General features: G+C 36.7%; 5 protein-coding genes across 6 annotated transcripts; 1 reads left to right on the top strand and 4 right to left on the bottom strand.

Annotated features, from left to right (window-relative positions):
- The first annotated feature begins 1,253 nt into the window (after positions 1 to 1,253).
- Positions 1,254 to 4,253, top strand: LOC118278080 (uncharacterized). The gene is made up of 2 exons (XM_035597147.2): positions 1,254 to 1,395; positions 3,205 to 4,253. The coding sequence occupies exon 2, from the start codon at positions 3,211 to 3,213 to the stop codon at positions 3,556 to 3,558; it is 348 nt and encodes a 115-aa protein (XP_035453040.1). The 5' UTR covers positions 1,254 to 1,395; positions 3,205 to 3,210; the 3' UTR covers positions 3,559 to 4,253.
- Positions 4,211 to 7,828, bottom strand: LOC118278055 (uncharacterized). The gene is made up of 3 exons (XM_035597114.2): positions 7,563 to 7,828; positions 6,931 to 7,066; positions 4,211 to 4,377 (listed from the first exon to the last, which is right to left on the bottom strand). Exons 1-3 carry the CDS (start codon positions 7,644 to 7,646, stop codon positions 4,265 to 4,267), a joined length of 333 nt encoding a protein of 110 aa, XP_035453007.2. The 5' UTR covers positions 7,647 to 7,828; the 3' UTR covers positions 4,211 to 4,264.
- Positions 7,829 to 8,658: 830 nt separating this feature from the next.
- LOC118278167 (uncharacterized) lies at positions 8,659 to 11,637 on the bottom strand. The gene is made up of 5 exons (XM_035597263.2): positions 11,622 to 11,637; positions 11,026 to 11,078; positions 9,885 to 9,890; positions 9,524 to 9,659; positions 8,659 to 8,848 (listed from the first exon to the last, which is right to left on the bottom strand). Exons 1-5 carry the CDS (start codon positions 11,635 to 11,637, stop codon positions 8,721 to 8,723), a joined length of 339 nt encoding a protein of 112 aa, XP_035453156.1. The 3' UTR covers positions 8,659 to 8,720.
- Positions 11,638 to 11,701: 64 nt separating this feature from the next.
- On the bottom strand, positions 11,702 to 13,386 carry LOC126911683 (uncharacterized). Its single transcript, XM_050700213.1, has 3 exons — positions 13,234 to 13,386; positions 12,549 to 12,687; positions 11,702 to 11,999 (listed from the first exon to the last, which is right to left on the bottom strand). Exons 1-3 carry the CDS (start codon positions 13,357 to 13,359, stop codon positions 11,929 to 11,931), a joined length of 336 nt encoding a protein of 111 aa, XP_050556170.1. The 5' UTR covers positions 13,360 to 13,386; the 3' UTR covers positions 11,702 to 11,928.
- A 1,917-nt stretch (positions 13,387 to 15,303) lies between these two features.
- Positions 15,304 to 22,259, bottom strand: LOC118278120 (uncharacterized). Of its 2 annotated transcripts, none has more exons than XM_035597197.2 (4): positions 22,199 to 22,259; positions 21,037 to 21,137; positions 16,100 to 16,238; positions 15,304 to 15,430 (listed from the first exon to the last, which is right to left on the bottom strand). In XM_035597197.2, the coding sequence occupies exons 1-4, from the start codon at positions 22,218 to 22,220 to the stop codon at positions 15,348 to 15,350; spliced, it is 345 nt and encodes a 114-aa protein (XP_035453090.1). In that variant the 5' UTR covers positions 22,221 to 22,259; the 3' UTR covers positions 15,304 to 15,347. The 2 variants fall into 2 exon arrangements, with proteins under 2 accessions (XP_035453090.1, XP_035453091.1); XM_035597198.2 differs by having other exon boundaries at positions 21,046 to 21,137.
- Positions 22,260 to 27,789: the final 5,530 nt, after the last annotated feature.

Here is a 27,789-nt window from a genome sequence, read left to right as displayed (position 1 = left end):
AACCATGATACAACACGATATATCCTCAGTTTTCTTCGGTTATCATCAACAAACCATGAAAGTCCACTTTTGGATCATGGGGCACAAGAGAGGCAATAATATCTCCATGCTTAACAGTTTTGTTGAGGATTGTAGTTTAAAAGGATCAGAGCGTCTAGCCAAATGCAACTTTAGCGCTTGTCTATAGTGAGAGTAGAAAACTCAATGTATGTGGATGACACTATTGTCTGTGTCTACTGTGTAAAAATTTACGACAATTCCATGTAATTTAGTTTTCTACTCTGCAAGTAGATAAGCGCTAAATGGCATTTGACTGCCCGCTGAGATTTCTCAGAGATCGCTGCTGCTCAGTCTCTGTTAAATATGTATTCGTTAGTAGACTCATAGGACATCTGCAAGAAGAGATCGATGCATTCTACTCTGCTTTGTGGTCATCATTATTTAAGCTAAAAAAATCTTTAAAAATTGAAAAGGACATTGAGTTTCCTATTCATAATCTTATCAAATTCTAGTTTATATAATTTGTAAGATTATATCAACGAACCATTGCAACTTTGACAACAACTACACAGAATTTATACAATAATACTGTTCTTAACAAAATTCATACAATAGCTGAAAATTCTATACAAAATTTTTATGTTTTCAACAAGAGAACAAACAATGGGTGGAGTAGGTAACATGAGCGAGCTGCGATATTAGTCTGCCCACATTTTGTGAACAACTCCACTCATGTTAGACTTTTGTAAGCTTTAATACTTTAATACACGTACCACGAAATTTCTCCAGGGCTGTGTGTTAAAGTAAATTATATTTTTTACCGAACTAGAGTGGAATAGGTGAATTGTATGTGTGGTTGTTTTTTGCTGGCATTTTTATTTTAGATAGTGTTTTTAAGCTAGTGATATTTATATTTGTTAAAATACTTAAGTATTGTGTTTTTGGAAGGTGTTTCAACTTCCAACGCAATATTGAGTTTAAAAAATTCATTGCTCATATAGATTTTCACAAACCAAGTAAGTTTGTTATAAAACTATTGTGTCTGTAGCATTTGAAAAAAAAAGAACACTAAGTAATTTAGTATATTAATAAAATTTACTAGAGGTCATATCACTTATAGAAAAAAATACAAAAGTTTATAACCATTCCATTTTCCCCACAACACCTCAAAAACCAAAAAGCGACAGCCCTATTCACACGTCTCTTAAAAAAATCTTGATCCGTTTAGTGATGTAACTATAGTAAGAAATCCTTGTCAGCGATACAGTACGTTCCCTGGCTAGAACTGTCCCGGAAGCACGCAGAAGGTTATATGGCGCGGCTATATATTGGTCGTCATTTGTGCCCGCGCGCAGTACAACTTGCGCTTGCGTCCATTCCGTGACCGTGAATATTGTAAGTGTTACGTCTCTGTGTTTGTTACTTGTGTTGTGTGTGTGTGTTTGGTTTTATTAGGTGGTTAAGTGACGGTTTGATATGTTTTCGATAGTTTTGTTTTTTGTGGATTAATCGGTGATGATATAGGTTTTTGATAAGCGGTTTTCTTGAGTGAATCTTAGTAAAAAGGTTCCTTGCTAAGGATAATGATGATTAGGTGTACTGTCGATATGTAATTGGCCATAAATAAGAGTAATTTAAATTGCATTTGGTTTTAAAAGTGAATATCTATGCACATTTTATAGTTATTTTTCAAGATAATGTTTGTGTTATTTTAAATAGCGAGTAGCGAACATTTCTTGAGGATTCACTAAGTACCTAGATGTTTGCTGTTCTTCTAATGCCATTTTCTGATGAAATAAATACTGGAGGACAGAGCATAATAAATTATTTTCATTGATACAAATTACTTAAAGAGAGTAATGGACTTATATTTAGTTTAAGGAATTCTCACAAAAACACTCATAAAGTGACTTCACGGTTGACGCAGTGCCTGGGTTACTGGCTGCCGTGCTACGGGTAGCGGGTTCGATTCCCACTCGGAGCAATACTTTGTGTGATCTATAAATTGTTGCTTTGGTTGCTTTTTTATGTTTGGTAACGTACCCACGACCCAGGAGAAAATCGTTATTGTAATAATTTAATAAGTTATTCTAATAATTAAATGTAATATGTAATAAGTTATTCAAATTATTACTAATTTCTCTCTTCTATCATAACATTTGAAACACAAAATTAATCCAGAATCCTTGAAGGATAACTAATAGAGATCTAATTCAGTTGTCAGTTAAATTTAACTGAATAATTTGACTGTACAAGTTAATAATAACCACCCACGCCCTCTTGTTTATCTTGAGGATAACTAAATTATGAACGAACTGAATAAATCAACTGAGGTACGAACAAATAATATTCTTTGATGAAGTCTAAAGGTTAAAGGTGGCTTTTGTGGGATTTATTTATTTTACATAGTAATGTTGTTGTTTTTTGAAAATGTGAGTGTAGGTGTTGGGGTAGAGTCAACCCGGAGTTGCTGAAAATTTAGATTAAAAAAAATACATAAATAATAAATTCTAAACAAAAAAAAAAAAAGTAATCCGGGTCTGCGGACTACCTAGTGGGTTTACTGGGGAGACTTGAACAGCAGAAGTAGGAACTAGAAACGGGGCGGTTTTTAGTCAGTAAAAGTCTGACTCTCTCTTGCCTCACCCAAGGTGGAAAAAGTCATTGGATGATTTTTCACCTTAAAAAAAGGGTTAGTTAAAAAGTCAGAAAATTATTCCATATTATTCGTATTATCATCGATAATATTTTCATGCAATTTTTACTCGTGTGAATGTCTTATGTACCTAGTATTGTTCCTCTAGCAAAGTTAAGCCGCCTTTCTATCAAAGTAACTGTAATATTTGTATGGAGTACCTATGTGATTTAATATCTTGAGAGCTTTTTAAACAATACCTATGCCAGCGTCATGTGAATATAATTTATTCACATGACGCTGTTCGTGTGATTCAGGATTTCTTAATATTCCAATTCAATGAAGTTATTTTTCTTAGTTAGGAAAAAAACAGTAGGCGAGAAAAACATTATGACCTCTATAATTAAGAAAATTCTCAGAAAAGAGACCGAAAAAGAACGACGATTTTCTCTATAACCGAAACATTAATCTTTTACTATTATTTCAAAACACAAAAATACGAAAGACAGCATGAGAAAATAGATTAGACATTCTTTCAATCTTTCTCATATTTAATTCTTCTATTTCAGATCAAAATGCGTTTCATCATTATCGCGGCCGCCATCTTAGCAATGGCCCAGGCAAGGCCTGGCTTGTTCTTCGCGCAGCCTTACCAGCCAATCGGAGTGCAATACGTATCAGCTCCAGCAGCTATACACCCTCATCCTGCCGTGGAACTAAATGCTGCCAGCGAGGCCCAATTACCACGAGAGCTATTAAAGTCCAGGGATTTTTACGACAACCCTCACGTAGCTGCTGGTCTGGCCAAGGAATCCTGGTTCACCAACAAGGAGATGCAAGTCGTTGAAAGAGAAGCGGAGAAGATTCCTCGTGAAAGCATCTACCATATTGTCAAGAGCGCCGGGTTCTTGGACCGTCATTAAAGTGAATTGTACTTTATTGTGTTATGGATAGAATTGTGATTTGTCTGTATTAGTAGTTAGTCTAGATGATTTGTGTCTGGAATTATGTAGTGTGGTTCTATTTATAACTTAATTTTGATGTAGGTAAGGATTATTTTCTATTATTTTTTCTTCTACCGAATCTGCGCTGATTTTATTGTGTATATTTTATGTATATTTAGGGGTGTTATGTAAATAATTATTTAGTTCTTTTTTATTTATAGTAATGTAGGTTTTTGTATGATTTTATTTATATGTTAAAAGTAGTTAAAAGATTTGTCAGTTCGTCACCTTGTCTTATTTAAGTATGATAATAAACAAATGTCTAGTTAAAAATAGATTTAAGATTTAATTAGATTATTCTAAGTCATAAATATTCGAATAAATATTATATAAATTATAATTATGTAACTTCTTAAGTGTAAACTTGTAAACAACTTATTTATGTATCATTAATTTATGTAAATAATAGTGTATTGCATGTTAAGGTAAACCGGTTTCGCCTTGAAGGCATTAAGTAATAATTATTAATAATATTTTAATAATATCAATCTGTGATCTCGAACAATAAGTACACTAAGTAAGTTATTGTTCAATAATTATTTTTATGTTGTGTAAATAATAATAATAGTAGTAAAAATGTTATTAATTTAATATTAAAAACTATTTTTGATATAGTACGGTTGTTTTATACAGCATTCTTTACTTCGGCCATACAATCAGGGTTGAATTCTGGTCTTTTGAAGCTCCGTCCTCGTTTGCAGGTTACCCAACATTCGTGGGTTGGTTTTTGTACGAAATCTGAAAAAAAAACAGGTCAATACTTAATATAGTGTGTGATCCTTAGAGCGCACGTTATCAGTAGCTGATGATAGAGATTTAATTGACTCTTACAATTTCAATTTTTTACTTAGTAGTCAAAGTGTTAAAGCCGCAACCAACCTAGCTATAATATACTGTATGGGGAAACCTCTTATGACTTAATTTAAACTACATATTATATTTATTTATTTAACTCATTATACACATAAATGTGGACATAAGTGGGCTTATAGCCGTATGCCTACGGCTATAAGCCTATCTTTCTACTAGCCAAACCTTCAGGTGATGCAGTCATAAACCAGTAGTAGGTGCATGGAGCAAGCAAATACAGAAAATTATTATATGCCATCATCTTGGCTGATGATATACGAAAAATTAGCGAAGTAAGCCCAATAGGTAAGCCAGTAAACGACGCCTATACAACGCAAAGTTTAGCCGTATTATTTAACTCACAGAATATTGTTTTTCAAAGATATCAGCTTCGTCTAACAAAACCAGTTCAAGTAGACACTCGTGGAGTTAGGAAGACTAAGAAAATAAAAGGAAATTTGAACCGCCTCGAGGCCACAGCTAAGCGGTACTTGACACTTACTTCAGCTATTCAATACTATTGTCTAAGAATCACGTCATGTATTTCTATACTATTGTATGGTATACGAGTACATATTATAAAATGTTTTATAGATTTATACATGAATAATATACATAGGTATAATATACATAGGTATAATAGTGCTTTAGTCTTGATATCATAGAAATTGTTATATCCTTTTCATTAGTCATTTGGGAGACTATACTATAGGTATTGACTTTTCTTATAGGAATAAGAAAGAATATTTTTTGTCCATAGAAAAGTGCTGATGATAGTAACCAGGGGTTTTTTATAGAATAAGCCGAACAAACGGATCACCTGATGGTAAGCAATCGTCGCCACCTATGGACACCGGAGACACCAGAGGTTTTACAAGTACTTTGCCGGCCTTTTGGGGGTTAGGAATTTAAGGGTTGTTGGAGAAATAAGGGATCGGGAAGAGACGGTCGTTTTAGTAAGGTAGGTAAGAATCAAACACTTCCAAATTTTAACCCAAAAAGGACAAAGTACCTTTTAAAAGTTTACCATATTTGGTTTTTTTTATCATCTATCAATATAGTATGATGTTTTTAGTTTTATATAAATTAACTAGATATTTTTACCTTTGATTAATTAAACATGTTTGTCTAAAATAATAATTCAATATAAAAATAGATCCTATTTCAAATAAGATTTGAACTATTTTTGTTCAAACGCAAGCCATTTCAAGATGAAAGAGAGGTAATCATCCGATGCTGATTAGATGTCGTTTCTCAGACGATTCTCGAAAATCTTCATAGTTGGTGCCTATTTCTAAAAGTGGACATGAAATGAGTCTTAAATAGAAGCACTTTATAAGGCTGTGTTCATAAACTAATATAGTATATTTTTTAAAGTGGGAAAAGCATTCAATGCCTTCTCCCGCCTTGGGTGAGGCGAGACATATCAGACTTTTACTGACTAAACACTACCCCGTTCCTACTCTTCTGCTCTTTGAGTCGGAACCCCGGTAACCTGCTGGGTAGTCCGCAGCTCCAGAATAATAATAGAGACTGGAATTTAATTTTATTTAGGTTGGGTTATGCAAGATGCAAGATTACGTTTGCAGCTAGGTAGGCTATGCAAAAAACAAAATGAACAAAAATGTAATCATCATTGAAACCTAAATATCATCATTCTCTAAATTCATCATTGAAGCCTTGAACTAGGAGTTGAACCCTAAGACCAGGCGTTGAGATCAAGATGTTATGATTACCATGTCAGCCACAACCCGTGATAACGATCCAGAGGCTTGCTGCAATTATTTGGACCGTTTTTTATGATCATAAATGACATTAATTAAAGAATAGAGCCTTTATGAATAAATAGTAGTAACAAACAACGTAGACTGTTAGTTCTTTCTACATCTGTATACTCCCTAATATTCTGTAGAAGACTTGTAAGGTAAACGATTGTGAGTTTATTGCCCTGTCGTCTGGGCTTTGAACACGGCAATACAGCCGAAAATAACATATTTCTACTTAAATGTTAAGCTATTTAGATCCCTTTTCAATTGGCAATTGACGCGTCAATTAATAGATCTAATTTTAGAATTCTATTTAGGAATGTAATTAAAAAGAAACCTTTTTGGTTTGTTAAAATTTTGTTTTAAACAGATGAGTTTTGGATTCCTGTGACTCCTCTGGTGTTGCGGGCGTCCACGGGCGGCGCTGATCGCTTACCATCAGGTGACCCATCTGCTCGTTTGCCCACTATTCTATAAAAAAAGATGTGCTTTGTACGTGTATCATTGTGGGTAGACATGTGTCTACACCATCATCATCATAAGACATGACATTATTTACAACATTGCGAGTAATCATCCAAATTCTCATCATTTTAAATGGAACCCTATGTCCTTTGGTCTAAGGTACAATATGCTACAACTGCTCAATCTGTCAGTTTTCCTTTACTATTCTTACCTTTCCTGCTATCACAATTGAACTCATGCATATCGCAGGTGTCAATGAACGTTCTCATCTCTCCGCAGGAATCGATGCCACATATCGGCACCTGATCGTGTCGGCAGATGTCTGCTATCTTGCATTCTTCTTCCAACTGAAAATAATATTGTATGATATTCATTTACAAACACAGCTAAACGAGGAGATTATGGCAAACGATTTCAAATAAAGGGGATCTACAGTCCAGTTTTGGACTTTCATTGGTTATTTATGATACATACACTGACATGCGATATAAAGGACTAAAAATACAAGTAATGTAAGTGAAGGAATGCCTGAATTGATTATTAATCCTTTGTAGAAAAACTTGCTTCTGCCAACGGTTTCGCCGGCGTTCCCATGGGATAAAAATGTGTTATATCACCTAACTCAGGTCATTCCCTGTCTCTATACCAAATTTCATCAAAATCCAATTAGTAGGTAGTTTGAGCACTATTGACGGATAAACATCCAAACCAACAAACTTTCACATTTATAATATTGTAGTGTGATTTGATACTGATTTCCTTAAATCATTGATTTATAACATCTACCTATTGTTGTATTTATATCTACGTCTACGTAATGATAAGAAAGTAATAATATCTCACCTTTGCCCCATCAACATGACCATAAACACAGTCCACAACACTTAAAAGAAAAACAATCAAAAATACAAAAATCTTTCCAAACATTCTACAACAAAAAAGGTTCTAATGGAAAACCATTTTTTTTTCACATTCTCCAAATTCTTTTACCAGTTACCAGTTTCAAATGAAAAGTACGAAAATGAAATTCTCTTTTTTTTAATATTTAAAGTGGTGAATATTTTATGGAACTGTAGAGAAAGCAATAAAATGCTTTGAAAACTTTATTTATAGTCAGTCGTTCAATTGAAATTATTTGATGTGGAACCTAGAGATAGTTTATTTCGCTTTAAATTCATGTTTTCATTCGTTTTTATACGAAGTTTTATTTCCCTTCTGAATTGGATGTTGTAAAAGCATTCTCTTTTGACATTTTGCCTAAAATCTATTCATATAAATAAAAACGAATCTTGAAATCACTCATGTTATAGAATTATAAGCTTAAATTCGGAAGATTTATGATTAAAATCACAATATTATAAGAGTTCTAGGAAAAATATATCATTAAGTAACTCGATAGCCTCTTTGGCAGAGACTATGGAACGCCAATTGCTACGAATCTTACATACTTATTTCGTTTCATCAACAGTCATCAGCCTTTTCATGCATACTCGTCAGTTAATATTAATTTGCCCCTTATTTTATATGTCGCCAATCTTCAGCCAGTTTTATCAATGGATTCGAAAATTAATCTAAAAAAATCAAATCAAGAGATAGTTGATAAAATTTCTGACTTTTTAGACTTAGGATTTTAGGACGATGTTGATTTAGATTCATTGAAATATTTTAAAACACATACGAGAATACTCTTATAAAAGGGTTTTGGTTTCATTAAAACATAATAATTTTGTTCTATACAACATATTACATGTAATAGTGTGTTACCAATCAAAAGTTTTGTGACTTACTGTCGTACTCAGAGTCATTTAATTGACTAATAACCTAGCCCTTACCAATTGTTTTCAGAACAAAATCGTTACTAAGGAATAGTTTAAGTATTCAATAAATGTCTTTGATTACGGCAGCTAATCTTAATAATTAAAAGAAAAAATACAAAAGATATTGTTAAATTTTATTAGAAAACACTAAGTATAATCTTAATTCCAATATCCCAAACCAAGACTATACTTGAACTCCGTTTCCAGTCCTGGTTTTGGTGTTTTTGCTGCAGTCGTTGAATTCCGCCCTCTTGAAGGACCGACCTCGCTTACACGTCACCCAGCACTCGTGTATCGGTCTCTGTTTGAAATCTATGAAAAAGAAACAAAACGTGAAAGTATGTTAGCATATATGTCAGTATTTATTATTAAAAAACGTTGTCCCACATTAGGGGTTTCTACTGTGTCGTGAGGTACGTTTAAAAACATATAAGTTAATATACAATATGACACCCAGACTCGAAACAACCGGAGCTGCGGACTACCTAGCGGGTTTACCGGGGCTCCGGCTCGAAAAGCAGGAGAAGGAACGGGGTGGTTTTTAGTCAGTAAGAGTCTGACACTCCCTCTCGCTTCGCCCAAGGCGGGAGAAGACATTGGATGATTTTCCCCCTCAAAAAAAAAAAAGACTCGAAACAACAATTTGTGAATCACACACTAAGAGTTGCTTCGTGCGGAAATTTAATCCGCTACACGTTACTTGGCAGCCGGTTGCCCAACCACCACGCAAATTAGTAAACAAGTAAGAGTTCATAAATTGCATGTGTCGATAGGTACTTCTCTGTATTTTTATTTGTTTCAATGATAACTATAACTGTATAAACTGAACCCTTTGTACTTTTGTCCAAGGTGCAAAATGCTATAATTGCTCATTCTGTCAAGTTACTAATAACTACTACTGTATAAATTGAACTCTATGTTATTTTGTCTAAGGTTCAATATGCTACAATTGCCTATTCTATCAGTTTTCCTTTATTATTTTCTTACCTTTCTTGCTGTCACAGTTGAACTCATGCATATCACAAATGTCTATAAAAGTTCTCATTTCGCCGCAGGAGTCGATCGCACACATCGGCACCTTGTCGTGCACACACAGGTCGGCTACTTTGCACTCGTCTTCGGTCTAATGGGAAAAAGAAAAGCTGTCAGAATAGTTAAATTTATTTTTAAACGGTGTCCGTTCAGTCTTAGGATAGACACAGACTTTTTCTCAATATCGACCACTATACCGACTGCTGAGCAAAGGTATCTTCTCATAAGGAAAAAAATGTTATGTATTATATGTAATAAATACTTACGGAGTGTAATATAATAATATAAACTAATTGTATTAATGAAATTTACGTACCGACACCTGAAATAAACAAGAAAAAATTAAATGTTTTATAGTAATTGTGGATTTTTATTGGATTTTAAAAACATTTTTTCGTATACATGAATACAGTTTCTTATATTAGACTAGCTGTTCCGACAAGCTTCGTGCCACCTCCAATATTTTCATTTTCTTACCTTTTAAACCTGCCCTATACTTCAACAAATAATTCAAGACCAATAAGCCAAATTGGTCCAGCCGTTTTCGAGTTTTGGCGAGACTAACGAACATGAATTCATATTTATATATAAAATTACCTATAACCCTCCAACTTCTTCAAATAACTCTAGAACAAGATCTTCAAGCATCGCTTACCTCACACACTATAAACCCGCCTCAGTGTTTAAAAATGAATGAAATAACGGCGAGAGACGTGTCACTACTAAATATGTAAACAGGTATCGCGTTATATATTTACACTATCCCTTATTACATACTACGATAGCCGTTTGATACTACGAGCAAAGCTTTCGAATTCATTTTGTAAGAAACTGATACTCGTAAAATAACAAAATTGCGTTTTGCTTTGAATTTTAGTAGCCGTAGAAGTAAGCAAATTTTCTGCGAGACATATACTCAGACTTTAATACAATTTGACCACGCCTACTCTGCCCGTGGGTGTCGAAACAGAAAAAAAAAACAGTTGCCTAAGAAACATTGGTAACAGAGAAAGAACAGCAGCTCTCGCGTCTGCAGATGGCTAGCAAGGGTAGCTTGCCGCCCGCCTAGAACCAGATGCCAAACGGCATCGCGTTCTGCGCGCCTCAAAAAGCCGTCACTGATGCGGCCAAGTAGGACTGATGCCCGACTTGAAGCTGCGGACTACCAAGTGGGTTTACCGGGGCTCCAGCTCAAAGAGCAAAAGTAGGAACGGGTTGGTTTTTAGTCAGTAAGATTCTGATACTTCCTCTCGCTTCACCCAAGGCGGGATTATAAGTAATTGGATGATTTTCTTCCGTTAAAAAAATAAATAAAAAAGAACAGCAGCTCTCTCTAATATACCTGATTTTTTTAAACTGTGACTTTCAATATTCTTGTCAGGTGTGAAGGTTATAAACATCCTTATTGAGGAGAGGCATGGAGTGCTCATAATGATCATAAATGAATATAAACTTACTTTTATTGTTTCGCTGTGAGCATCTATCGATGATATTAAATATATCACAATACCTGAAATCAATGTTTGGATACAAATACATATCTGCTTAAAATTATGTATCATAATAATGGTACGGTACTCTTCTCTTCTCATACAACTACTGTTGTAGATGAGACCACGACGAGTAGAATTATTTTCATTAGATAGATATGTAAACACGTAATATATAGGTATAGTGCATATTTTCTGTTTACTGGTTTTAATGGGTATGGTCATCAATATTAAAAGTGTCTGGACATCAAGATCTGTTGTCAGGAAGGTGGTAAAATTTTAATTACTAAGGACCCAAACAAATAAACACGGTAAATATAAATAAAAAGGAACGAAATTATAGCATTTATGATGTTGTAAAAGACAAAGCAATTAAAATATATGGTTTCGAAACGATGCGAGGATGCTCGATTAGTTTCGAGTAAATATTCAGTAAATATTTTATATAGTCAACGTTACAAGGATATCGCAAGTAAACCGTATATTTCAATTATTTTTGTATATTTACACGTCACTTTTTTATACCAATTTCTGTAAAAAATAACAATTTTAACGATACTTACCTAAATATGCTATCATTGTTATGCATCATAATCTTTTCCAACACGAATACATTGTTAAGCTTCAAAATAAAAAATAGAAGTAATCTTTCTTCACTATTTATTGCGTACACATAAAAATACCGTAACTATTTTACTAGTTTCAATGTAATACAGGAAATTGCTAAGAACTCGAAAACAACTGATATAAATATAATATGAAAAACAGTATCGTTGAATTGAGATACCTATTATTCAAATATACGTTTAAATGCATAAAGTATGTAATGTATGATTTAAGTAGTATAAGTCTGCATGTTGGAGTTTTCAGTTATCCCATTCCGAACGGTATGGTTCTTGGATCGGGACAAACACCTTCTTCTTCTTTGACATGGCGAAAAACTGGGAGAGACAAAAAAAGAACTATCGTGAGACATACTAAATTAACTCAAAAACAGGCGATGTTTAATGGCAATATGGTTAGCTCCAAACATTACCGCATGGAGAAACCTGTTCTACCTAATTTAAACCACATATTTATTATCATTTTGGTTGATAATATTTGAAAAATGAGCGAAATAGGTCACAAGTGCTTTTTAAGCTAATTTGACCACTCTTTATAAATACAGCATTAAAAATACCGAACGACATGTTAGTACCATTCCTAGACAACATTTAACAGTTCTTCTGTGGAATTAAATACTTGATTAATTTAATTATTTATTTTGTTTTACATTGTGAAATTCTTTTTGGTTTTCGTTGAAATAAATTGTTTGTTGTATCATGCTTCTGTGGACGAGTAATTTAAGTCCTATGAGTGATCTTCATACTGTATATGAAGTAAGGAACTGGTTTAAGGTGCTACGTCTCACAGTAACTTATAGTTAAAAGATGGTTCAGGAGTGGTCCGTGCAAATGGTCATGAAAAGCGTAATTTTATGATATACATACCCATATGGTATTCGCAGGAATATTCATATAAATCGCATATGTCTAGGAATGTTCTCGCTTCGTTGACGGACTTGCCACATACGATGACAAGGTCGTGAAAACATGTGTACGCATGCTCACACATTTTCTTCAACTCACTCTGAAAATGTGGAAAATTTTTAAAAAAGTGTATTAACACATTGAACGCCGTGGTGGTCACCGGTGACCGACGTTAGCGGAGGATTTGCCTTCAACAGTTTTCCTATTGGCAGTCAAAGATTTAAATAATAATAGCAATAAGAGTCTGTGTTCCCCGAAGGTGTATTCAAAGCCCAACTGAATAGGTTGCACATGAGTAGGCGGGATCCATCGTAGGCCGCATCATCGCTTACCACCAGGCGATATAGTGCTCAAATACTCATTGCTAATAAAAAATGTATGGTGTTATTGTGAAAGGAAATTGCTTTATTAATTAATGAATACATAATCCATCAACTACTTTTTATACTAATACTGGTAGCAACAAAGCTTACGAACCCTCTGATAGTAAGCAGTGATCAACGCAGATTAAGTAGGTATACTTGCAAAGGTATCGCATTTCTGTCTTTATACCAAATTTCATTAAATTACGTGCAGTATTTTCAGCATCCAAACAAACAAACTTTAACATTTATAATATTCGTGTGATAAAACATAACATACTTACAAGTTGGGTTTTGTCAGGAAGCAAATGAGAATCAATCAACAATGGTGATAACATTAATAATAGCAATATAGCCTTAATTATTATAAACATTATAAAATAAACATTGACGGACGAAGTTGTTGACATCTATGCAGAGTATGAACTAAAGGAGACTTACATTGTTGATGAAAACAGACAGACAATGACAGGATGTTATTACTATTAAAGTAGATAAGGTAAGTGTAAATTTCTTGTAATTCTAAGTATAATATGGTATAACAAATGGCTACCAAGAAGAGAAGGAGTAAAGCATTCGTGTGGGAAAGCCATGCTTTGCCACGAATGAGTCGGCTTGACCAAAATGATACCACGGCCTCAAAGAAATCCAAGCAACCAAACTAGGCTTGTGTGTTTTGCCGTGCGTGAGTAAGATTAGTGAAGGGCTAATCCTTCCCTCTTCATCCTCAATTCCTAATCTTCTAATGCCTAAAAGGTCGGCCATACACTTGTAACTAAGCGAAAGTGCAAGCGTAGATGGAGCACATAGACATAGAAAATGCCTATATATTCACTCTGACCTTGAAAAGACCCGGGTTGTATTTCTCGTTTTGTGTAAAAACTGGGTCTTTTGTGTATATGTGTAAATAAACAATCTCTATTTTATGATTGTATACATAATAATATATTATATTCATATTGCGAATGACATACATAATTTAAATAATGCAACGGTTGCATCTAGAATACGTTGACATTATAAAGTCTATTTTAAACTTTAATGTCAAGTTGTAATCTTCAAAGTTGCTTAATGCATCATTTCGTAAAATATCGTAGTACTAACTTTAAGTTTGGGAGAGTCATGCTTCGGCACGAATGGGTCGGCTCAATCGGAGTGATACCACGGCCTCACAGAAAACTGACGTGATACAACTCTTGAGTTGTGTTTCGTTGTTCGAGTGAAGTTACCGGAAGCCCAATCTCCCCTTTCCAATCTTCCCAATCCCCGATTCCCCAATAACCCTTAAATTCCTAACCCCAAAACGCCGGCAACGCACTTGTAACGCCTCTGGTGTTTCAAGTGCCCATGATCGGCGGCGATTGCTTAAACTTATCATCGTTATTTTCACAGAATGTGCTATGTGGTACACCTTGAGTTTCTACTAAAGGAATGTACTTTTCAATCCCAGTTGATGCATTGTTGAAAGTGAGCCTATTAACTCAAACATCATATTTAAAAACCCAAATATATGACCTCAAAAACTATGTTGTCTGTGATTCGTTTCAAAACTTACTTAATAATTAATGTATGTTTGTATATATTTGTATTAAGACTCCACACTTACAAAGCGCCCATTTTTTACTGGTGTCGTATGCAACGTCACGCCTTTTATCATTTAGGTAGGCAGTACTACTGGGTACGTAACATTACCAAATTATATTAGGAGTGGAATTAAACACAACATCGAATATAATTTTATTCTAGACAATTCAAAATTATTTTATACTTTATAAATAACATCCCTTAAAGAAGATCAACTATACAGACACGTGTAAAGCTGGAACGTGTAAAAAGTAAATAAATGGTGTTGGCACGTGGAACGTCTAGGTTCTATTCTGAGGCATGTAATTGTCAGGGGAAAACAGTTTCTATGTTCTGTCTAAGAGAACTGACATTTAAATGTAAATTACTTTTACATTTCGCTTCTTGACAATCAATGAATGTAGTGGATCAACTCTTTGTGTAATCCACAAATGGTTGTTTTTGGTCTGGGTGTTATGTATACGTGAATTTGTATGTTTACATTAAAACTTTCGTGAGACATACTAAATTAAATATTATGTTTTTTGGCTTACTCAAGTAACTATTTGACGAGGAACTCGACGAATGGCTTGAAATTAGTCAAGTTCCTCGTCAAATAGTTACGTGCGTATGCCGAAATACTGTGTTAAATTCTATGTTTGTAAACACACCCATGATACAGGAGAAAGTCCAAGTGCAAGCAACAAAATGAAACAAGCAAAACAATAGTGATACACATTTATTTAAAATCTAAAGAATAAATTGTCTAAATATTGTCTAAAAATAATAGCAAATGGAATATTCAATGAATGGGTTATTTAACTACATAGTTAGTTTAATCATCGTAATAGCTGTTGGTGGGTCGGCGGGAGACGGTCAGCTGGGTGCGGTCGTCGGGGCATGGCGTCTGCTTGTAATCTGGGAAGAAAATAATAAATGGTCAGTTTTTTTTTTAGTTTTACTAATTATACCACTTCAGCTTCGACCAGCGGTTTTACCCGTATTTGCGGAGAAAAATTACGCCATTCCAGACCTTAATTTTTCTCTGTAAGTTGTAAATATTTTTGTCATCGTTTTTTTTAAGATATAAAGGTTAAACTGAGAATCTCCCTTTTTGAAGTCGGTTAAAAGTAACAAATGCCTCTTTTTTTACAACCTATAATAATTCTAAGTGGGGGAGAATTTAAAGGTTCCTGAAACACGTGAGTTTTAAACATCACTGGTAATCGAGTGTCAATCAATGTGAAGATCCATTTATCTACTTTTAAATATATATGGATTGAATTGAGGTTTTACTTCAGGGAGGAGGGTGGATAAGAAAATACAGCAAAATTCTTCTCACACATCTCTCTATTAAAGCTCTCTGTAGCCATTTCTTGTAGAAATTTTTACCCATTATGTAACTAACTGAGTATGAGTTAGTATGAGTTTGCTGGCCGGCGAAAAATCAACCAACCAGAACGCCGAACGCGCTTTCGTTTCGATTACTTTAAACGTAAAGCTAACTCGTACTAATGGTACTGTTAGACTTAAGGCTTGTAACGATCAATGTCAACAATCTAAATATAAAATAGACACGATACTAACTTCTCCTCCTGATGCAGTTATAGTCGAACATGTCACAGAGATCCCTGAACCCCATGATGTCTCCGGCGTGGCTCAGGCCGCAGATTGGAACGCGGTCGTGGTTGCACACCTTCGCCATACTGCACCACTTGGCGCCCATCTACGACAACACATATTACAAGACGACAGGCTGGAATAAATCAATATGAAAGTCCAACCATAATAAATTGGGTAGTATCCTCGGTCAAAAATAAATTATTACAACTTTTCAATACAATAATATATTCAAAAATAATCACACTCTCATTCATAAATTTTGATAAACTAATTAATATTCGATTTATTCTAGCTCATTTTATAGAATGGGTCTGCTATTTGACGTAAAAATCTGAGGACGTTACAATCGAGTATTTCATACAAAGTTCATAGAAAATATCGTTTTTGACGTTTCGAAAAAAGCATTTAATTTAACTAGTAGGAAACTAGCCTATTATCCTATTAGTGGCCACTGTTGACTAAAGCCTCTTCTAGCATGGAAGAGGTTTGAGCATTAATCACCACAGTCAAAGTCAAAATCATTTGCTCCACCAACCACGCTTGCTCAATGCGGGTTGGTGATTTCAAATTTCAAATTAGAAATTATAAGCCCGGGTTTCCTCACGGCGTTTTCCTTCACCGTTTGACAGTGGTGTCTAAATAATCTTAGAAAGTACATATAAATCGGAAAAAGTCACATTATCACTTGCCGTTGGTAGGTTTCGAACCCTTACTCTCATGCACGAGAAGCCGAAGGCACAAGAAAAGAACCACGATATTGGTTACCTACTCTCATCATCATCATCATCATCATCAGCCGAGAGACGTCCACTGCTGAACAAAGGCCTCCCCCTTGGTCCTCCACGTAGAACGACAAGCCGCCACCTGCATCCACTGGCTCCCCGCCACTCTGACGATGTCGTCGGTCCACCTAGTGGGAGGTCTGCCCACGCTGCGTCTTCCGGTCCGCGGTCGCCACTCAGTCACCTTCCTGGCCCAGCGGCCATCAGTCCTCCGAGCGACGTGGCCTGCCCATTGCCACTTCAGCCTGCATATTTTGAGAGCTATGTCTGTAACTCTTGTTCTTTGGCGAATTTCCATATTTCGGATTTTGTCGCGCAAAGATACTCCGAGCATAGCTCTCTCCATCGCGCGCTGGGCGACTCTGAGCCTTTCTAAAAGGCCAGCAGTTAGGGACCATGTCTCGGTACCGTACGTCATCACTGGCAACACACACTGGTTGTACATCCTGGTCTTCAGACACTGCGGGATTTTTGACGAGAAGACTTCATGCAACTTCCCAAATGCTGCCCATCCGAGTTGGATTCTTCGAGCGACCTCTTTCTCGAAGTTGGACCTACCTAGCTGGATGATCTGACCCAGGTATGTGTAGTGGTCTACAACTTCGAGTATATCGTTCCCAACGACAACCGGTATAGGTGCAACATGGACATTTGACATGATTTTCGTCTTGTCCATGTTCATTTTAAGGCCCACCTGTTGGGAAACGGTATTGAGGTCGCTGAGCATGGTGTTCAGCTCTTCCAGCGACTCTGCCATTACGACTATGTCATCGGCGAAACGGAGATGAGTGATGTATTCGCCATTAATGTTGATGCCGCGTCCGCTCCAGTCCAAGAGCTTAAAAACGTCCTCCAGTGCGTTCGTGAACAGTTTCGGAGATATAACGTCTCCCTGTCTCACGCCCTTCCGCAACTGGATTGGCCTCGTAGTCTCTTCCTGGAGTCGGATGCGCATGGTGGCGTTGTTATACAAACACTTCAAAACCTCGATGTATCTATAGTCGATGTGGCACCGCTGGAGAGACTGCAGCACCGCCCAGGTTTCGATTGAATCGAAGGCTTTCTCATAGTCCACAAACGCCAAGCATAGTGGCAAGTTATACTCCTCGGTCTTCTGTATAATCTGCCGCAGCGTATGAATGTGGTCTATGGTACTGAAACCTTTTCGGAATCCGGCTTGTTCGGGAGGCTGGAAGTCATCAAGCCTGCGTTCGAGACGGTTCGTGATGACCCTCGAAAACAGCTTATACACATGGCTCAGAAGTGAGATAGGTCTGTAGTTCTTTAGCAGACAGTTGTCGCCTTTTTTAAAGAACAGAACCACCACACTCCGTTGCCATGCTACCGGCGTGGTTCCCTCGAGTATGACGGAATTGAATAGCTTCTGGAGGACTAAAAGTATCGGTTTTCCACCCGCTCGCAGAAGTTCCGACGTGATTCCGTCATCGCCCGGCGCCTTGTTGTTTTTAAGCTGTTTGAGAGCCATCCTAATCTCGTACAGGCTGATGTCTGGGATATCCTCAGTGTAGTGCCGCGTCAGTTTAGCTCTTGGGTCCCGAGCTGTACCGACGATGGGTTGCCGTGTTGAGGTGTATAACTGTCCGTAAAACCTCTCGAGCTCTCCGAGGATCTCGGACTTCGACGAGATGACGCTGCCATCCTCGGTCTTCAGCCTCGTCATTTGGCTTTGCCCAACAGACGAATTCTTTGCGAAGACTTTTGAGCCCTTGTTTCGCTCAATTAAGTCTCTGACTCTTGCGGCGTTATAGGCCCGCAGGTCACGTCGCATGTATTTCGAGATTCGTCTATTGAGCTTGCCGTATTCAGACATATCGTCTGAAGACTGCAGCCTCATCTCGCTACGATCCTTAAGAAGTTTTAAGGTTCCGTCGGAGAGCTTTTGGGGCCTGTTTCGGCGGGGGTCTTGAAGAAGTCTGACCCCACTGCTCGGACAGTTTCCACCAACCCATTATTTATCTCGTCCACGTTTCCACAATCAGCTAGACACTGGAAGCGATTTTGCAGTTGGAGTTGGAACTGCTCGGGGTTTTGGATCTGGGCACGTCCAGGGCGGAGCGTGGACTTCACCAGGCGTGACCGCTCTAGTTTTACATTGATGTTCAGTGTGCCCCTGACAATACGGTGATCGCTACCGGTTTTCACCTTCGCTATCACAGAGACATCACTGAATATACGTCTTTCGGTCGCCATGATGAAGTCGATCTCATTTTTGGTAGAACCATCAGGGCTTATCCATGTCCACTTCTTGGCCGGTCGCTTCTGGAAGAAGGAGTTCATCAAATAGAGTCTCTCCTCTCCATAAAGTCGACCAGCCGCTGGCCCCGATGGTTTCGCTGCCCATATCCAAATGGCCCTATTCTCAACTCATCGCTATTCCGTGTGCCCACCTTTGCATTGAAATCCCCCATCACAACGGTGAAGTGTGTTTCGGAGGAGTGTATGGCTTTTGAAATTTCCTCATACAGAGCCTCTACTTCGTCGTCACAATGTGTCGAGGTCGGCGCATATACCTGTATGACCTTCAGCGAATACCGGTTAGATATTCTGAGTATAAGGTACGCTACCCTGTTCGACACACTGTCGACCTCACACACGTTGTTGACGAGAGACTTGCGGACGAGAAATCCGACACCACCCTGGGATTTACGGTCTCCTTCCCGGAAGAAGAGCAAGTTGCCGGAATCTAGGATTATCGTATCCTGACCCTCTCTTCGGATTTCAGATAGTCCCAAGATGTCCCACCGCATTTTGCTCAATTCTTCCTCCAGCTCGACAATCTTCTCATCAGTCCGCAGTGTGCGGATGTTGTGCGCTGCCAGGGCCAAAGTTCGTCGGGGGTGGTAGCGCTTTCTCTGCCGGGGATTCTTAGCACCCCTGCTCCGCCGTTACCTGATCCGCTACCTAGATCAGGAATAGCGGAGCTGCCGGGGACTGGGGGCCGTGTAATTTTGTTGTCGCTCATAGTGAAAGGGGGGGGGGTTGCCATAATCCCCACGCTTGGCAGGCGGCTTGGGGATCGCAGTTAGGTCACCGATAAATTTTGAGAATGCTGCTGCCCATTCCTCGGTGGCTGGTCGCAGTTTTAGGACGTACCCGGGTCCGACTACCTACTCTATTACTGCTTTATTAAAATCTCGCTATTGTATACAATAAGGTAGTTTCCTACTAGCCTAATTCAATACTTTTATCGAAATGTTAAAAACGTTACTTTTCTATGAATTTTGTAGGCGATCGCTACTTATGATGTCATATTTTTTTTACGTCAAATAAGCCTACTTACTTTTCTAAAATTTGCTTGAAAAATTAATTAATGAATCAAAGTACGATTATTTTGGGATATTTTATTATAGGTACTGTATAAATGTCAAAATATTTTTTTTTTGACCTAGGAAACTACCCAAATATGTGGACTACTAGGATGTATGTATATGTAAACACAGATACGATCACTAAATAATGTTCGAACATGGCGGGTGTCATGGCGGCGTGCCAAACTGTAACGACTCGTGGTTCTCACTTGTACCAGTTTCTGATAGCCGTTTATGAACATATGCTTCTGTTGGAATTGAAATAATGGTTGACAGTATACATACAATGTACTGGGATATAAGTATAACCCCACATTATTTTATGTACCTAATTGCCGCACTCAGAGACATTTAATGACTACTTGAACTGCTCCTTAGTAACAATTTTGTTTCGAAAACAATTGTTAAGGACTGGGTGGAGTAACCATTAAATGACTCTGAGTACGACGGTAAGCTACAAAGAAATTTCAGGTAAAGGTTTCATATTAATGTAATAATAAAGTTTTTAATAGAGGTCACTCTGAAATAACATCGATGAAAAGAAAATTCGGTTTTATGAAAGTGTAAAAGACATGGAAAAATTGAATAGATACCTACTTACAAATAAGTTGTAAAACGTTTTGTTCCCTGGCTTGTAACTTTGTCAAAATATATCAGTCAGAGAACTAACTAACCTGCTTTATAAATGATATTTCGGTTATACATTTGTTCACTAAAAGAAAATTGTTAGTAAAATCTTATACTATTTAAATAGGTTAGTAAAAAAGGAAGAAGTAATGTCACAAATTACTTTTTTTACCTTCCGCCCCATCGCAATGTCTTCATTATCTCTCTCCTTTGGAGGCCCATGAGCCTCTACCATGAGTATTATGGAATATACTATACACAACACTGAAAATGGAAACTAAATTAATTGCATTAAAAACCATAATTCAATAAATCCTGACTTAACTAAAGACCAAACAACTGATCATAGAAAATTGATCCTTAAGTCTCGGAATAATCTTTCATTTAATAATTTTTTGCTGTAATTAAACCATCCTAACTGTAAAAAATATCAATACACCATTTTTATAATCATTAGTAGCGACTACTCGAGCTGTGTACTACCTAGCGGGTTTACCGGGGCTCCGGCTCGACAAGCAGGAGTAGGAACGGATTGGTTTTTAGTCAGTAAGTTCAGAGTCTGATACTCCCTCTCGCCTCGCCCAGGAGAAGAAGTTATTGGATGATTTTCCCCTTTTAAAAAAGTAGTGACTACTTAGTATGTATTTGACTATATTTTTGGTCGAGTCGCGGCGAGCTCGACCACTGAACTTGTGGGTGGAATGCTAATGGGCAAAAACTTATTGAATCTTTTGATTCTACAATTTTACAATCATTAAATGTCTGTCATGACATTTAGGAAATCTACACGGGATTCTTAGTAAACACAATAATAATTAGTGAAAGGTGGGTGTTACATGTTCCTTCCTACTTAAACCTTCGTGGAATAACATGATACGTTATGTTCCCATGTAGGCAGTTATCAAACTACCTACATAAGGTAGGACTATAGAATAACATAACAGGGTTGTACCGCCCGCAAGGCATACGAAAGTTTCGATCCTCTCACGAAAAGCGAACAGATGTTGAAATGTTAGGTGCTTGGCAATCTGCCCGCTGTGCGGTGAGAAACGTACCAACTTTTCACAACACGGTTACGTTCAGCAAAAGTATTTTGTAGTTTTTAATTAATTTTTGCGGAAATTTAAAGCCTTTTTATCTTTGTTTTCAAGTGTTGTTACTAAATTGCACTTCAATTTTTAATTAATGTGCGGGCATGACTTTCATTTAAGATGATGCAAATGTTACAGTGCGTACTAGTTTTTCTGTAATAAACTCGCTTTAAATCTAATAAAAATTTAAACAAAAGGTATTTATTAAAAGACAAATATAATAATGTTCCTTACCAAAAACGTTGCAGGAAGACATATTACCCAATCTGCTAAACGTGTTCAGTCGAAGGACACACTGCAAGTGACCAAATAAGTGTTTATTTTACCCATCGGCTCTAGAGCATGCTCTATTGTCTACATGTTTAGCAAAACTTCCGCTAATACCTCGAATAAGATTGAATTTTGTAAATATCATGCGATCATATTGAAGTACCTGAAATACTAAAACAACATACCCGTAGTTCCTAGTACACATAAAATAACAGGTAAATAGTTGAAGTACCTACTTAGTTTTGCTCTTATCATAATAATATAAATGGTAGTTAATTAATTTTATTGATGCTTCAATGAGTAGTAAAGATTTTTTAAAATAGCTTTATACGATATTTATTAATTATTCTTTTTCCAGCTGTTATCGTCCTTTCTATCCCATGTTTGCATTTCTATGTTAAAGATAAAACCAACTATTTCTCATACATATATACTAGAAGTACCACCTTCAAGTAGCTGCGGACCATCTAGCTGTTTTACCGGGGCTCCGGCTTGAAAAGTAGGAATAGGAACGGGGTGGCTTTTAATCAGTAAGAGTTTGACACTCCCTCTCACCTCGCCCAAGGCGGGAGAAGTAATTGAATGATTTTCCTCTCTAAAAAAGAACCATTTCGATGAAATAGCATCTGGCTAGAAACATTTTGAGATATATCTGAGAAAACTTTACACCTTGTGTAGAAGGATAACTTGAAATCGGCAACTAGTTACAAGTTTGCTTGAAACTGTTTCTTGGCAAGTTTGTAACAGTTTTGGCGATGTTGCAACTATTGGAGCGGTGCTGGGGAAATTTATTAAACCTATTAAACTATTAAGTTCTATTTTGTCTTTTAAAATGTTGGTTAAGCGTTTATTTTTATACTGAAAGGAGCAGCTATTTACTGGGAACTTGAGGTTAGCTTAGTGCTTTACATAAGACGCCCGATGCTAGATGCGTTACAAGTGCGTTACCGGCCTTTTGTGGGTTAGGAAATTTAAGGGTTATTGGGCCTCCGGTAACCTCACTCACATAATGAAACACAACGCAAACGTTGTTTCACGTCAGTTTTCTGCGAGGCCGTGGTATAACTTTGGTCGAGCTGACCCAATCGTGCCGAAGCATGGCTCTCTCACATTTAAGCTATACGATAGGTATTAAACGCGTGAGCGAGCTAAATTGGACTTTGTTGCTTAATAGAAACAGTCGTTATTCCAACTAGATGTTTTGCGGAGTGGTGCGTCTGTAGTATTCTGTGACTTAGCTCTATCTGTTAAATAACGTTAATTATATAAACATTAAAATATTAATGTCGTTATTTACTTTCATTGCCAAGTTTTTAGTAAAACTCACGTGATAGTGACCTAGACAGATTTTTTTGCGCATTATTTTATGTAAACGTATTATATCACAGGATGTAATTACATTTTTATTGTATTAATATGTAATTATGTAAATGTAATTCATATCTTTGTAATGTGAGTATGCAAGGTCATATTAAGAATTAATATCAAATATTTTTTTATGAGTTTGGAAATCAATACATTTAAAAGTGAATGCATTTATTTGTACATACGTATACGTCTAAAGTATTGTTCTTTAGTGTTAAATTGTTCGTTGTATAGTTATCAGGGCTGGAGATTCTCTGAGTCTTTGAATGCAGGTCGCTTTCTGACTGGTCAATCTGGAAGTAATTAATTAGGTTCATGTGCAGCAGTGGACGTCTTGTTGCTGATACGATGTTATAAAAACTATACTATATAAATGCACATTCGAATTTAAAGGTTCAAATTCTCATAATATGGACAAAGAACATGTTTCAAGATTACCACCCACTTTAACCGATTTCACAAAAAGGAGAAGGTTCTCATTTCGGGTAAAATATTTTTCATAATGAATATATTTATTAAAATATCAAACAACAATCCTAGAATAGACAGACTTAACTTCAAGGCGACGCCAAAGACTTGCCACGTCATAAGATTTCAAGAAGCGATTACTCACATACTGAGTCATTCTACTGTTGGTCACTTTCACGACCGTTCATAATGTTAATCTATGTATATTATATATGACCAAATATAATTGAAATTAGAGCATTGTTTTCGTAATTTTCTAGTCTTTGTTTTGAAGAAAGTAAAAGATAAAAGAAAAAGAAAATGAAGAATGCTAGGAAGGAGTAAAAGGAACCCTCCTTTATTATCAGATAGGCCTTTGCCCTGCAGTGGGACAATCATGGCTGAAATCTAATCATTATCAAGACTGAGTACTGATGATTTCAGGATTTTATTCTTAAATTATTATGTGTAGAAAAGTTGAATGAGGCCATGGAATCAGGCACCGTGAAGTTTACTTTGCCGGTAGCGTGTAGGCCATTAATGATCACCTATAAATCTACGATCTTTTCTTTTCTTTAAGAATCAAGAGAATGTGACACACTCTCTTGATGTACTAATATTGCCTTGGTCATCATAACGTCACGCTTATTGTATCTTGAAGGGCGACAGTGATATGCTATAGTCATGCTATTAGTAACATAATGTAATAAGATATATGAAGTTTCTTGCTCGTTCTTCTCCATAGATATCTACATTTTGGGACAGCTTTACTAAAAAACAGACTGACGGACTATCTATTCTATCTTTTTTTTTTTATATCTGTATGTGATCTTTTTCATCTGCTGACACCCTATCTTGGCACTAAGCAGGACCTTAAGATATTTTATTGGGAATTTTAAAATGAAAGTATTCACCTCGAATGTCTCAGATGCAGCAACCTGTATTAAGACATTCATAACATGTTTCCATCAGTAGGGACTATAATATCTATATATAAAAATCAATTACTGTTCGTTAGTCTTGCTAAAACTCGAGTACGACTGAATTTTATTCTTGAATTATTTATGGAAGTTTAGGTGAAGTTTAAAAGGTGAGAAAAAAATGTTTGAAGCCGTACGAAGTTTGCCGAGTCAGCTAGTATTAAGTCTTTGACTGCCAATAGAAAACTGTTGAAGGCAAATCCTCCGCTAACGTCGGTCACTAGTGGCCACCACGGCGTTCAATGTTAAAATAAAAATATTATTTCTTTGAAGAATTAAGAAATCTCCTAATTCTTACCTATTGTAGGCACCATTTTAAAATATAACATCTAGAGCACATTTATACATTTAAGATGTTGTACACTCGGAAATGACCCACATCTGTTTGCTGGTTCCTTTGTGGTCGGAGACTGCATTCAAATGGAACATTTTAAGCTTTTCCTCGGAGAAATAGACTTTATATAAGAATTGAGAGTGTAATTTATTAAATTATTTATTATAAAACTCATGTTACTGGTCATTTTGAGAAACGTTAGTGATTTTTGCATTTTCAATATGTTTTTGACGGATAATCATATTTTACTTACTAAACGTTTTTAGATCCATTCTTAAAAAACAACTGACGACTTATCATCCGGAAGACAAGTTATAAATAACCTTAATTACAAATAGCCACCATACTAGCGCTCTACAGCCAGTATTGCAGTATTCTATTCAGCTTCACAACACGCTGTACATTTAAAAGTACCTACATATCAGAACTACGCTTTCATTTTTCTATATTAGTATGTTAACCTGCCCTTTACATTCGAAGTATAATATAAAGTAATAAAGCCAACAATTCAAGTGAGCAAAACCAACACAGCTCGTTTTTATATAAACTATATTGTAATAGACCTTACACGCTTCAGATAAAGCCCAGGACTTTTATTAAAAATAAGATCATTACTGGCGCCGGCGTGGGTGTCTGCTACCAACCTAACTTGATCCTTATCCCCTCGTGGTTGTGACTGGAAATCCTTTATCAGCCTTCTGAACGTAGGTCAACTATCGCTGGTGGCTAAAACCCAGTGTACAGTTTCAGAGAATTTGTCTGATACGTGGGAGTGAGTCAACAGCACGCTCAAGAGGTATTGGTAAAACATTGTTATTGCTTTTTAAATATTTAAATGGATTCGTCTACTGTATTTTCTATTACTAATTTAGATGATTTTATAACATAATATCAAACATTTTATTCTATGAAGGATTGAACGTTTAGACAGGTGTATGAGAAGCCTCCTTTTGTCAAACGTAGACATAGATTCAGAAATATGTGAAAATTTAAAAATCTGTATCGAATAGTAGAAACCTTTTAACCCATTTATTAGTACTGATAAATTAGCTGGTTTTGAACAAGGACAGGACACATTTTATAGAATATTTTGACAATGCGTACTGCCTATAGTTACCGGGGTTCCGGCTCTAAAAGCAGGAGTAGGAACAGGGTGGTTTTTAGTCTGTAAAAGTCTGACACTCCCTCTCGCCTCGCCCAAGGCGAGAGAAATCATTGGATGATTTTCCTCCCTCAAAAAAAGGGAGAAATGTAATGCACTTTAAGTTATAAAATATCTAAAAAATATTATTGGTCCATATCATCATCATGATTATACCAGCAAGTAGACTTCCACCACCAAGCATTGGTAAACATACACCAGAATACTGAAATGCTACTCAAATTTAAGTTGTACTTAAATATCGTGCTATCTCTGTCATTTTATAAAGAATTGATAGCGACAGAACTAGTTTTGAGAGCGTGTTAAAATTAAGTAGCGTTTGAGTATTCGGACAATAATTTCCTAAAGACTTTCTAAGTGAAAAGCGAAACCAAGTAAATTTTAATTATATCGTTCTAATCACCTGTAATATACAAGCAAAAAAAATTTAGATAAATTATTAATTAACAACTCACAATTATGTTTACATAATACAAGACGAGAAAATTTTAATAGAAATGAATTGGCGTGCACAATGTGATACGGGTTGATAAAGTAATTGTGTGAGAGAGCCGTATCAACGTTTCTAAAGCAATTACAACAAGCCTAATAACTATAAATCATATTCGAGATGCTACTGCGAGTGAACAGTTTTGATCATTTGAGAAATAGCCGTTCAACCTTTCTCATTGATAGAGAAAATTTAAGGTGAATAACGTGTACGTATGTCGATAACATACCAAGATAAAGTAGTTTAATAATATGAGGTTTCGGTTGCTTGTCCACCAAAGATGTGCTTTGTAGCTATGCTGCGAAAATGTAATAGCTATTTTTTTTTTTTTTTTTACCGGGTGGAAAATCATCCAATGACTTCTCCCGCCTTGGGCGAGGCGAGAGGGAGTGTCAGACTCTTACTGACTAAAAACCACCCCGTTCCTACTCCTGCTTTAAACCGGAGCCCCGGTAAACCCGCTAGGTTGTCCGCAGCTCCGGATTAGGCATCAGCCCTACTGGGCCCCATCTGTGGTGGTCTGATGGCTCTTTGAGGCGCGCGCAGAACGCGACGCGCCGCACGCACGGGTCTGGTTCTGGTCGGGCGGCGAGCTACCCTTGCTCGTCGTCCGCAGACCCGCACTTACGGTGGCCGGAGATCGTCGCGCGATCCCCGACGCCCGAAGTGTCTCTCGCGACGGCTGGGGCGTGAAGAGGTTCTTTCTCTCACGCGCCCCGCCTCCTCCTTAGCTAGCATGACTGCTTCGCAGAAGGAGGAGACGGCATCCCAGTCCCC

Source organism: Spodoptera frugiperda, chromosome 18, assembly GCF_023101765.2.
Source record: "Spodoptera frugiperda isolate SF20-4 chromosome 18, AGI-APGP_CSIRO_Sfru_2.0, whole genome shotgun sequence".
Taxonomy (NCBI): Eukaryota; Metazoa; Arthropoda; class Insecta; order Lepidoptera; family Noctuidae; genus Spodoptera; species Spodoptera frugiperda.
Note: the sequence above shows the minus strand (reverse complement) of the source record. Positions and strands in the feature narration are given on the sequence as shown.